Source organism: Artemia sp. Qi Xiang Cuo, chromosome 20, assembly GCF_049724085.1.
Source record: "Artemia sp. Qi Xiang Cuo chromosome 20, ASM4972408v1, whole genome shotgun sequence".
Taxonomy (NCBI): domain Eukaryota; kingdom Metazoa; phylum Arthropoda; class Branchiopoda; order Anostraca; family Artemiidae; genus Artemia; species Artemia sp. Qi Xiang Cuo.
The window spans coordinates 43,778,763-43,791,001 of record NC_142813.1 but is presented as its reverse complement, the minus strand read 5'-3'; the positions used below and the strand labels follow the sequence as shown (position 1 = coordinate 43,791,001).

The window sequence follows — 12,239 nt, the reverse complement described above, 5'->3', positions numbered from 1 at the left end:
TTATAACCTTTGTCTTGAACGTTTATCAAGCAATAAACCTTTCATTTTCGTTTTTTTTTTTTCGATTTCAGTTTGTTTATACAGAGGTGCTTTTTGATCGTTAGATATTTTGTCGATTTCTTTAGCTAATTTTTTTTATTTCGATGAGGACGGCTATTTGTAATAAAGCTGTAACATTTGCTTAGGTTTTATTTTAATAATTGTCTCTGGACAAATGTCAGTGTTATTTTTCTTAATGATAAACTTTTCTTTTGTAGCACAATGAGCAGGTTCATCGCTATAGCGACACATTAGAAACACTTCTATTCACTTCAGACGTGGACTCTCATATCTCGGAAACTTTTAAACAGTTCCTGGCCCTCAGGTCCTAAATTGTAATTTAGAATTGTATGTTCGATTTTTTATTGAAGAATTAAAAATTTTGGTCTGTCACATATTTGTAAGTTTGTCCATGTTTACGAAACGTACAATGCAAGCAACAATTTAGCTGCAACTAATAAATCAAACTGTTTCGTATGTATAGAAAAAAAGAGGCAGTGGTATAATTTAGTTAGCCCCCCCCCCTGGAAAAAGGCGGCATTAAATGCTGGTAATCCGAAAGAGTATTAGAATCTAATTAGCAGAAAAAACAATTTATTTTAAAAACATTGTAAGCCAAAAAAAAGTGTCAAAATTTAGTTGGCAAAAAAAGTCTGACTTGGTTAATTGTAGTCAATGACTAGTCTCAAACAAGGAAATGTAACCAAAGAAAGTGCTAATCTAGGAAAATATATACGGGACATTATATATGAGTGGAAAATATATCTTAGAATTGTACCCAATTCAGACACAACCAGGATCAAACTACCCCTTTTATTCCTAGTGATAAATCCTGTATGTAAACAATGGGCAGACAGTTGCAGCGTAAACAATCGCATAATTTACAACCCTTTTCCAGCGGGCTGTGGAGGGCATGGCATCCCCCGACGCATCGTGACTTGGCCTTTTATCTATTTTGAAAAAACAGCAATTTCAGAATTTTTATGGATTTTGAGGGGGGTGGTGCATCTAAAAAGAAGAAGGATGCCCCTTATTATCCGAGTTCTTTTCAATATACACAGAAAATTTCAACTTAATATCCCCTTCCGTTCCAAAATTATTGGTGATGCACCCTTTTCACAATCAGCATAAACGTAGTGTCTTATGATTTTGTTCAGCATCTACCTCAACATTTGCTGAAAATAGTCGCAATTAGAACCAATTGCAGTCACAGTCACGAGTAGTCGCGGTCGCAACTTGTCACAGTTGGCAGCCGCATAAGTAATAGTAGTAGTAGTAGTGGCCCTAAAAGTATCAAGTTAATACCCTTAGCCGTTCCCTGTTGCCTGGATACTGCCTGGATACTCACAGTGTTTTTATCTAGTTCAGCATCTCTGTCACCATTTTCTGAACTTTCGCCTTAGGACCCTTACCCTTTTCAAATATACACAGGGTCAATTGTTCCCCCTTTCCCAACGATAAATCTTTTACGTAAACAATGGACAAATGTGCTAATTTTACAACCCTTGCCCGGGGGGCTGTGGATGGTCTAGCATCCCTTGAGGCAAAGTTATCAGTTGTTTTGTCTATTTTGAACAAAATGTTTTTGTTATGCTAATTTTACAACCCTTGCCCCGGGGACTGTCGATGGTCTAGCATTCCTTGAGGTAAAGTTGTCAGCTGTTTTGTCTATTTTGAACAAAATGCTTTTTCATAATTTCGATCAGTGTTGGGAAGGGGCCTCTTAATAGGACAAGTAGAGAGGGTCTGGCTGCACTCCGATCATTTTTTAACCTCCCCCTGAACATGCCCAGCTTAATACCCTCATCAAAGTTGATACTTGAATCAACTTGAATTTGAACGCTTAATACCTCATGAAAGTTCCAGCTTAATACCTTCAGCCGTCCCTGAGATATTGCTTAGACGCCTTTTTGACAGTCATTATGCACACAGGGTGTTTTCATTTTGTTCAATATCCCCCCCCCACATTTACTGAAAATAATCGCAACTAAAAGTAATCGCAGTTGCAGTTACAGTCGCGAGTGGTTGCACGTAGTCACGAGTAGCAGTAGCAGTGGCCATGGAAGTTTCAAGTTGATACCCTTACCCGTTCCTAAATTATTACATATACGCCTTTTCGATGCTCTGGAAGCACATATTGTCTTTTGATTTGGTTCAACAAACACATGTTGACAAAATTGTTGGACATGTTGCCTATTTTTAACAAAATCCCAGATTTTGATCAGTGCTGAGACGGGGGCATATAAAAGGGCAAGGGGAGGCTGGTTGACCTTCGATCACTCGTCAACACCTCCCTCAAACTGCCTAGAAACTTTCAAATAATAACTTCAGCCGTTCCTTAGGTAGCGCTGTCACGCCCTTTTGACAACCATCCTGTATATAGTGCATTTTAATTTGTTCGATATCCCCGTCAGTATTTCCTAAAAGTTCTACCTAAAAGTTACCCAAAGGCTTTTTGGAGACACAGGATCAAATATACCCCCTTTTCCCAATAACAAACCTTGTATGTAAACTATGGACAACTTGCATAGCTTACAGCCGTTGTCCCAGGGGCTGTGTCATCCCCGGAGTCATAATTATTTGACATTAAGATTATTTGAACAAGATGACTATTTCAAAATTTTGATCAGATGTCTTTTGGGGATGGACCTCTAAAAAGGGCATGGGAGGGGGCTGGTTGCCCTCCGACTACTTTTCAACATACCGTGAATTTTTCAACTTAATAACTCCGAGTCGTTCTTGAGATACTGCTGATATGGCTTTTTGAGACTGGATGCACAAAGGATCTTTTACTTTAGTTCAACATAACTCTCAACATTCCCCGAAGTTTCACTTCAATATCCTTAACCTCTTCGGAAACACCCAGAATCAAACATTCCCTCTTTTTCCAATGATAAATCCTACATATAAACAATGGACGGATTCAATAATTTACAATCCTTTCCCCGTGGCTGTGAGGTGTATTGCATCCCTGGAAAAATAGACAATAGACCTCTTGATTATTATGAACAAAATGGCTCTTTCAAAACTTCGATCAGTGTTGAGGGAAGGGAACACCTAAAAAGGGCTGGCTGCCCTCTGGTTACTCTTCAACATCCCATTCAACATACCCTGAAAGTTTCGACTTAATGCCCTTAGCTGTTCCTTAGTCATTGCTGATCTGCCCTTTTGACAACCAGCATGCACATAGTGTGTCTTGATTTTATTTGATCATCCCTCTAAACATTTCCTTAAAGATTCAACTTAATACCCTAAACCTTCTCAGAGACCCAGGATCGCACATGCCCCTCTTCCTAATAAAAAATCTTATTTGTAAACAAAAGGCAATTTCCATAATTTACAGCCCTTGTCCCAGGGCTTTGGGGTGTTATGTTAACCTCACAGCTATAGTTATTTGACCTTTGGACAAAATGACTGTCTCAAAATTTGGATCAGGTGCCTTTGGGGAAAAAAGGCGTGGGAGGGAGGCGGGTTGCCCTCCGGTGACTTTGGACTCTTAAAAAGGACACTAGAATTTTTAATTTCCAATCAAATAAGCCCCCTCCCAAGTTTATATGACCACTCCCTCGATGGAAGTGGCTCTGAAAAGAAACCATAATGCATTGAAGCCTTGTGGCTCTAAGTGAGCATTGCACTTGATAACCTAAAAGATAACCGAACTAATACTTGGTCCTCGCCAAATCTGATGGAAATTTGCATTTGATTTATGCAAAAATTTACCTCTAATTTTTGGCTTCAGATCTGGCAAGATTGAAAAAGCTCATATCTAGATGGCTGTTTCAATTTTAAATTATACATTTCGCTAATTGAAAATTATATATTTCCGATGAAAATTGAACAAATTTAACTAATGGTAAGCATAAAATTATACAAAATTTTCCGTACTCAGTGTGAAAATTGCATTGATATTTCAGATTTTGCATTCCTGTGTTAATTCAGCACAAACCACGAGATTTTGTCAGATTTTTAGGTGTTTTATCATTGTATGATGCCGTTTAAATACGTGCTGCTATTGCGCGGTACAAAGGCAAGAGGCATCAAAAGAAGATCGTGGCACAAAGACACTCAGTTTATATTTAATAATATATATTCAGGATCAAAATTTATATTTTACCTTTTTAGCAGTTTATACCCTATTTAACGTGCATCCAATTGCAAGTTGTATTGAGCCGTCTGATATTAATTTTTCGGGTTTTTAGGTATACAGTATCTATGTACAATATATATCATTATTCTCTGAATCATTGTGTGTGTCCAGGGCCAGCTGAATTCGTGAGATTTTGATTTGGGATGACAGCGTTTTAATTGAAAAAAATTGTCAAAAATAGACGGATTACGTAGGAAATCTCCAAAATCAAATTAAATATGATATATTTTTTTTATTTTAGGGCACGACTTCAAAGCACCCCCTTCCTTATTTTCAGCCCCTAGCCTACTATTTATTTAAACCTTCCAACTATTAGTTGTTAATTTCCCTTGTATTTTAATTATACAATATATTTAACTACGAATATTTTTTATCCTAAGTGTTAAAATAGTCAGAACATACGAAAAATAATTGTATGACGCATCGCGGAAAACTTCGTTTTTTGGGAAAAGCACACCCTTACACCCCCTTCCATGTTTCTGGTGCATTCATTATTAATTCACAAGCCAATTTTCAAGATCATCCTTGTCGGCCAATTATATAGGGCCAAACAAAAATCAGGTCGTCTCCGAATGGGGTGGGATGAAATCGTAGGGATTTAAAAGAAATTGGAACTTCTTGGGAGGTTGTAAAGAGGGAGGCTTTAATTAATTAGGATGAAGGTGGAGCGTGCGTAGCTGTGTTGGCCTCAAGTGATTTGGGGCTGCAGTGAGTTGTAAGTAGTAGTTTTCATTTGTATTTTGTTTTGCATTCTGATTAGTATATAATGTAAATACCGTATTGTAAATAGAGTATGCATATTCTGTACTCGCCAGTTTGTTCAGTTTTCATTCTAATAATAACAATAATAATTTATTTTTAACCCACATCATATGCAAAAATCGCAATTGTGGAATATGACGAAAAATTAGATAATACACTACATACATGAGTACACACAACTTAAAACCATCATAAGAGCAGAGTAACCAAAGAAAAGAAAAACATTCAAGATACAAAAAAAAAAAAAAAAAAAAAAAAAAAAAAAAAAAAAAAAAAATAGTTTATGACAAAAGACAGACCAAGACTTAATACAGCGGACCAGGACTTAATGCAGCATCGTTTAATAATTTAGACCTTCATATTTGAAATGTCTAAATATTACCTGTTCATGGATATAACGAATTTAAATTATTATTGCGGAAAAAAAAAATTACAAAACAAACAACAAAAACAAAAGCAAAGGCTGCTGTGGGCTGGCAGATACTTATATGTAGACTGGGGTAGTTTGCCGGCAAGTTCCGTAAGCCTTGACCCAATATCTGGAAGACCGTAAACAGATATGAGATTCCGATTTCTGTACCATGGACGCAGATACAATAGAGAGCGGGAAGACCGGAAATAATACGATTGAAGTTATCTTATGTCTTTTTGGTGAAAAATAAGGTAAATTCCAGACAGAAACAAAACCGACTGATCTGTAAAAACCGAATATAACTTAGCAAGAGACTCTCTATTGTATCTACCTCGATTTGAAACAATTTTAGAATAACTTAACTAAATTTTCTTCTTGCAATCAGCGACGGCGAGCTTTTGGAAAGATTTTAGTGTTTTACTAACATTGATACCCAGCCACCGGAAAGAAGGAACCGACGGGACAGAAAAAGATCCGCAAACTAGTGGGGTCATATTATTGCTATTAAATGAGAGATATTCATATTTTGAAAGATCAAGAGAAAGTCCAATGGTATGAAGTTTAGATGCTATTGTTGAGACAGACTGGGAAAGCCCCTTTTTAGTCCTACTGATCAAAAGGATATCAACTGCATAAGCAAGATAAGAGATGTTGACGGAATTAAGAATGCAAGTGGATGGGATAGAAGAAAGAACAGATGATATACAAAATTTAAAAATAAAAGGTGAAAGGACGGCACGCTGCCGGACCCCACGCCGCACTGGAATTTTGCTTTCGGAAACACTCATGTCTGTTTTAATCCGCAAAAAAGAATTGGAATACCAATATCTAAGAAAAAAATTACCGAAATGTTAATACCGTGACTAAAAAGGGAAAAAATAGCTTGAGAAGGGGTAACGGTGTCAAAGGCCTTGGAGAGATCCAAGGCGCATAAATGTAACTCTAATCCATTTTTAGTCGCCTCAGTAAGAACATTCGCCAAAACTCGATGTGCTTGCTGGCAACCTACCCCAGCTCAAAACCCGATCTGGTTTTCACCGAAGTATGCGGAAGAGTTAACTGAAGGGAGGAGAAGATTTTACTTATATTGCAAGAAACCGTTATTGACCTGTAAGATGCACATTCAATCGGAATTTTTCCTTTTTTCAAAATTGAGATAACTGTTCCGCAAAAAAAACTTTCAGGCACAAACGAGATACATAAACACATTTGGAAAAGAAGTTGTAGATGTTGGGCAAGAGCTGGACAATCAACCTTTATGCCATCACCATCAGTAGAACTTGACTTGAGCTTCTTTATAGCTGGTACCACCGAAGATAAATGAACTGGGAGGATCTGGTTCTGGCGGAGTGAGGTAGGAAGTGCAGAATTAAGAAGCTTCATAAATTTAGCATGAACGAGATGGTTTACGGTGTTAAAAATCCGATCATAATATTTGCATCAGGCAGCAGGTCTAATTGGGGTACTCGATGAAAAAGAATCATCAATTTTATCTGAATTTACTACCCTTTTCCAATCTAAATTACTTGTCGGGAACAAATTTTAGATTTTGCAGATCGTAAATACTTTTTATGCTCTAGTTTAGCTGTCTGTTTAAGCTTAAATACTACGCCGTTAAGTGGCCGTCCGCAGGAAACCCATATACGAAGCCAAAATTTGGCTTTATTTTTCCCTGTTTTTAGACCTGGTCCCACGACCATTCGGGCTTCCGCGTATTAAATTTTACACGTTCCTCGGGAACCGCCGCTCTTTCGGCTTTCTTCATACATGATATAATTTCAAAATAATATATGTTCAAAAAATTCTTATCATTTACAAATTTAGATCCAACCCGAAGTATCTGAAAAGGAATTTTTATAGTAGACAACGGAGCTGTAAGGGTAGATATGTAGAGCGCCCAGTTAGTCTTATTCCAATTTCGCCCGGTGAACCATCTACGATTCATGCGTGAAATATCTGGTGACAGAGAGATATCAAAAGAAAAGGAAATTGGTAGGTGGTCTTTATCACTTTCTGTTTCGTGAACAGAAACAATTGAAACTGATAAATTTGGAGAACAAAGAACGTGATCTATATTAGTATTGCTTCCAGAATGATGGATATATGAAAATGAACGATTGTTATCCAGTAGCTTAAACTTGGAAAAAGACTGGAACACCATATCCGATCGGATGTTTGAATTCATTAAATCAGCATTAAAATCCCCAGCGACAACAAATTGGTAACCAAAAAATGATGCAGAATCTGCCACTTTTTTCAAAACACTACAAATCTTGGCAAACATATTCAGTGACGGAACAGATTTACGAGCTTAAGGAAAATATACACTAATAAAAATTAGATCGGCAATTCGCACGCCCAAGATGTTTTCTTCACTGTGGAACAGCACTGGCGTCGCGGATGAGAAACAACTATGTTTCAAAATACAGGCGAGGCCTCCGGAAGGTCTACCAAACGTAGACCGTGCAGCTTAAACGTAATGTGATTCCCACTCCATTTCAGCAGATTGGTGTTAGCTGATGAGAAAAGATGCTCTCGAAGACAGGCTATACCGTATTTGCACGAAAGTTCGTCAATGATATGCTCATTCCTACGCGTTCCGTTTATATTGTACGAAACAACCGAGAACTTTTGCAACATCATTTTTTCATACCGGCCGCAATACGAGATTTGAGCACTGGACGCAATAGACTATACGAAGTGTGTGACCCGCCGCAGTTCGCACAATAAGGGATGTTAGTACAGAGCGTATCTTTCGAAGAAGAGTGATTGCCTGCAAAAGCGCGCACATTTTTCCAGTTGACTGTTGCATTTGTTTAGACGTGATCAGGAGACCTGCATTTAAAGCAACAACACAGTACACTTATAAAGTCATAAACGCTGAAAATTTTGTATCCGATTTTCACACCATTTTTTATAGCGTCACTTTTGCCAAACGAGTCCGAAAAAACTAGATTGATAGTTTGGGACGACCCAAATCGACTTGCGTCCTCGACTCCAGGGTGCATTTTGAATTCACTCGCACTAAATGACAGCGGGATTCCTTTTACTATTCCGACGTACCGCTTCTGTAAAATCTTCGTGCCAGCACCCGAAACAACAGACTTACCAGACTTGCAGAAATCAGAGGCTACAGATTCCTTAACATTCACAAAAAGTTTATCTCTCAGCGGTCGAACACTAGCAATCGAATAATGTCCACTTAGTTGGTCGATAAAGTCCTTACGGCTTGTCGGATCACTAATAGACGGTGGCAATTTAGAGACAACAATGGTAGAGTGAGTAGTACAGGGCGTCCTTAAGATACGAAGCTAAGTGACGTCACAGCCACACGCTCTATTTCTAGGCCAATCAGAGATCTAGAATACCAAGCTCAGTGACATCACTTAGCCCTGACTTCCAAAAATTTTAGCATGAATTTGCATAATAGGCTCAAGAGGTCTTAGCAACCGCTCATAGCAACCACAACTAATATAAGGAAAGATTTTCAGTATAATTGTTATTAGTGAGAGAATAGAATTCAAGGAGAGAGAACAGTTTGAATATACTCGTTTATTTATTTTTCAAGATATATATTTGCAATAAAGAGTGGTATGTTTACACTATTAGAAGTTGATAGCTGAGCTGGTGGCAGCAGCAATGATACAAGAGTACCAAACATTGCAGTAGAAATCACAAGAGGATCTCGACTTTGTCTTGAATGGGAAGAAGTGTATGCAAGATACGTGATATCTTTGAATAAGTTTAAATTGGAGGACCAATTATGCTTCGCTAGGAAAGTCGGTATAGTACATATACATAGACTTCAAAGTGCTTTAAATGTAATAGTGAAGCATATTGAGGTCAATAAGTTATAACGGTAATTGTATGTGGAATATATTATTGTTGTAATTATGTTCACACACAATAAAATTGTTTCGAAATCGAGAATGTTCTCTTTCTTTCAGTTAGATCTTTTTTTAAAGTAGAATATCGAATATTCTTGAAGTAGAACGAATCGTGGCTAGTCTAGAGTCAGCAGTGAGAGTGTTAGGATTGAAAAATGGATGAATTTGAGAAAGAGAGAATTACGTCAAATCTAGTGACAATGGAAAAATGTTTGATTCTAGATGATGATGATCTCAAGTTATCTCTTTCAACGAAAAATATTTTCTCAGAGAAAACTTGGCAATAAAACGGAGAATGATTCTCCACTGTTGGACTATTGTATGAAGCTTTAACGACGTGACTCAAATGCTTTTGTTCAATTTATTGACATATTAATTGAAACAAAGCAAAATAATATCGTGGATATACTTTTGAATATATTGCCATAGATTCTATCTAGATGATTCTCCATTCAAAACAGGCTATGTAAAGTCACAAAGTTACTCTCTCTCTCTCTCTCTCTCTCTCTCTCTTTCTCTCTCCCTCTCCCTCTGAATTTATCAAACTTAGATCAGTTTCATTTTACCTGTGAGAGAGTTGACATTGGAAACCAAAAATGTTCTATACATATCCAGTATGTATGTATACTCTTGGTAGTTGGTCAGCATGTGAGACTTGTAAAATTATTAATGAGTATAATAAAAAGTGCAAATTATGCAACCTATGTAAATTACATAGAGGATATTTAGTACAAATTAAGGACTTTATTTAGTCTCTTGACGAGATTTGTGACTTTCACCCTAGAGGGCAACTCTGCTCCAATTGTCATCATACATGTGATCAGTGGGAGAATACTTATCCTGGTATGACTGGAAAGAACCCTAAACGAGATTTTAGTTTATTTCTACGAGATTGGTATCGTCCTGGTTTTAAATTATTTTGGGGGGAAGAATCAGGTCTGCGATTCAACTGTTGACTATATATTATGACTATAAACCTAGTGATTTTTATTTGGCTGTTTCATCACCATTTGAAAACACTGTATGTAAAATATCTTCAAATAGACAAATTGAAACACGTGAATTTCACAATACGAATGCAAATAGTATCATTGACTATACAAAGAGATATGATAAGAGTGAAGTTACATTGTACTGTAGAAAATATGGCCCTGATTCCGCAGCCAATCTAGATCAATATACAATACATTCCAATGACCTACGAGCATAAGTGGTTCTCAACAGCCGTCTATACCAGAAGAAGAAGAAATCTAAAGTGAAGAATAAAGACATTGTTATTGTGTATGTACATTTTTTTTATTAATAAACAAATTTACATACATTTTTAAAATACTTTACTAGTAGGGCAAAATCAATATTATACAGGTCTGAGAGCATATTTTCCATCATAAAATCGTTCAGACAAGGATTGTCTACGTAAATGTTGAGAAACTGCTTGTAAGTGTTGTTTCTGGATATTAACCTTTTAATAAAGTAAGGTTTCAACCTGTGCGATTCTCTACAGAGATTTTAATCGGCTTATTTTATTTACTTGCTATTGACATTCTTGCTGCTTGAATTTAAATTCCCTTGGGATTTAGTGACTTAGTAAGTACTGAGATTCAGACCGAACGATTTAATTACCGTAGAGAATTGCACTATTTGTGCATAGCAGCGATACTGATAACATATATTAGGCAATAAGCAGAAGAGGGGAGGTTTCCTGCCGCAAGCGCCGTGTGTACCTGCCGGTATTTAGGTACCCTTAAATTGTGGGTAATTGGTGAGCGGGTCCCGATGCTTCCCTTGTTCCTAGTATTGTGTGATTCAGTGGACTTCGGCTGTTTTTGTATGAAAGTGATGATTGAAAAGCTGGTATTCAACCCAGTTCTGAACTTTTTGAGCAGATCACTCACTGAAGGGGTGAAATTCGATCAGATTGTAAAAGCGCAGTAAACTATTTCGAACATGATACAATCATACAAGCCAAAAAGACCCTTCACAGCGAGTTGGACATTCAAAGCCGGATGGTTTCGTATGCCAAATATGAGGACAACATTACTGACATGTGCAAGTCGCTAGTCTCTGCGGCAAAGCAAAATGTCCCGATCCCAAAATTTGTGATATTTAGTCCGTGTGAAGTACCTGCCATCGGTGAGGCAGTTCAAGCTACGGTGGTGTCCAAAGTAAACGAACTCTCCAGAAAATTGGATGGATTTATGCTAAATACTAGCCACTCTAAAGTCACCCTGCCGGATAAATCTGAATTGTCCCAAACTACGCCCCCGAGGCCTCTTTATTCATTGATATTCCGATATCCTCCGACATACTTAAAATGCGAAAACAAAAGGAAAGCACTCACCGAAATACTATGCTTCTGTCCAAGAAGTAGTATAAATGAATTATACCACACTGATAACAAGTTGGAAATCGTAGTATGGTCCAAACAAACCACGAGCCGGATAGTGAATGCACCTATGCTTGTAAAACCATCAATCAGTATTTTCCTTAAGGAGCTTGCTTTTTTTAGCTGTGATCATGCGAGGGCTGGAGGATCTAAAAGACCAGTCTTTTAAACAGCTAATCCCCAAGTGCAATAAAACCCTTCAGTGTGACAAGTCTCGAACATTTAAAGTGTACTTTCCGACACGAAATGACCTCGAAAACTTTCTCAAAGTTTCAGTGAAAATCGGATATGAACCCCTCCCAGCTGAAGAGTTCGTGTTCTTACCTCGGCGCTGCTTTAACTGGCACGCAATCGGTCACCTAGCAGCAGATTGTAAAAACGGTTCATTATGTTCCAAATGCGGCTCCGCCGATCACAAATCTACGTTTGATACCCCGTGTCAGAAGGCAGCCTTTTGCGTTGATGGAAAGAAGCAGGGTCATACTTGATATTGAGTTAAGTGCCCAAAAAACCGTAAACCCTCGAACTAATGACCTCATCACTAACTCTTTTATCGTGGAATATAAACGGCTCTTTTATTAATAAACTTCCGGTTCGGGATAGCCT

At 37.6% G+C, this 12,239-nt stretch overlaps 1 protein-coding gene across 2 annotated transcripts in view; it reads left to right on the top strand.

The window, feature by feature from the left end:
• The window catches only part of Cbp80 (Nuclear cap-binding protein subunit 1), a 63,423-nt gene extending 62,991 nt beyond the window's left edge, over nucleotides 1–432 (top strand). For both annotated transcript variants that reach the window (XM_089105782.1, XM_089105781.1), the window contains one exon: nucleotides 258–432. In XM_089105782.1, coding sequence (XP_088961908.1) covers nucleotides 258–371 — 114 coding nt within the window. In that variant the 3' untranslated portion in view covers nucleotides 372–432. The remainder of the gene's footprint in view (nucleotides 1–257) is intronic.
• The last annotated feature ends 11,807 nt before the right edge of the window (nucleotides 433–12,239 follow it).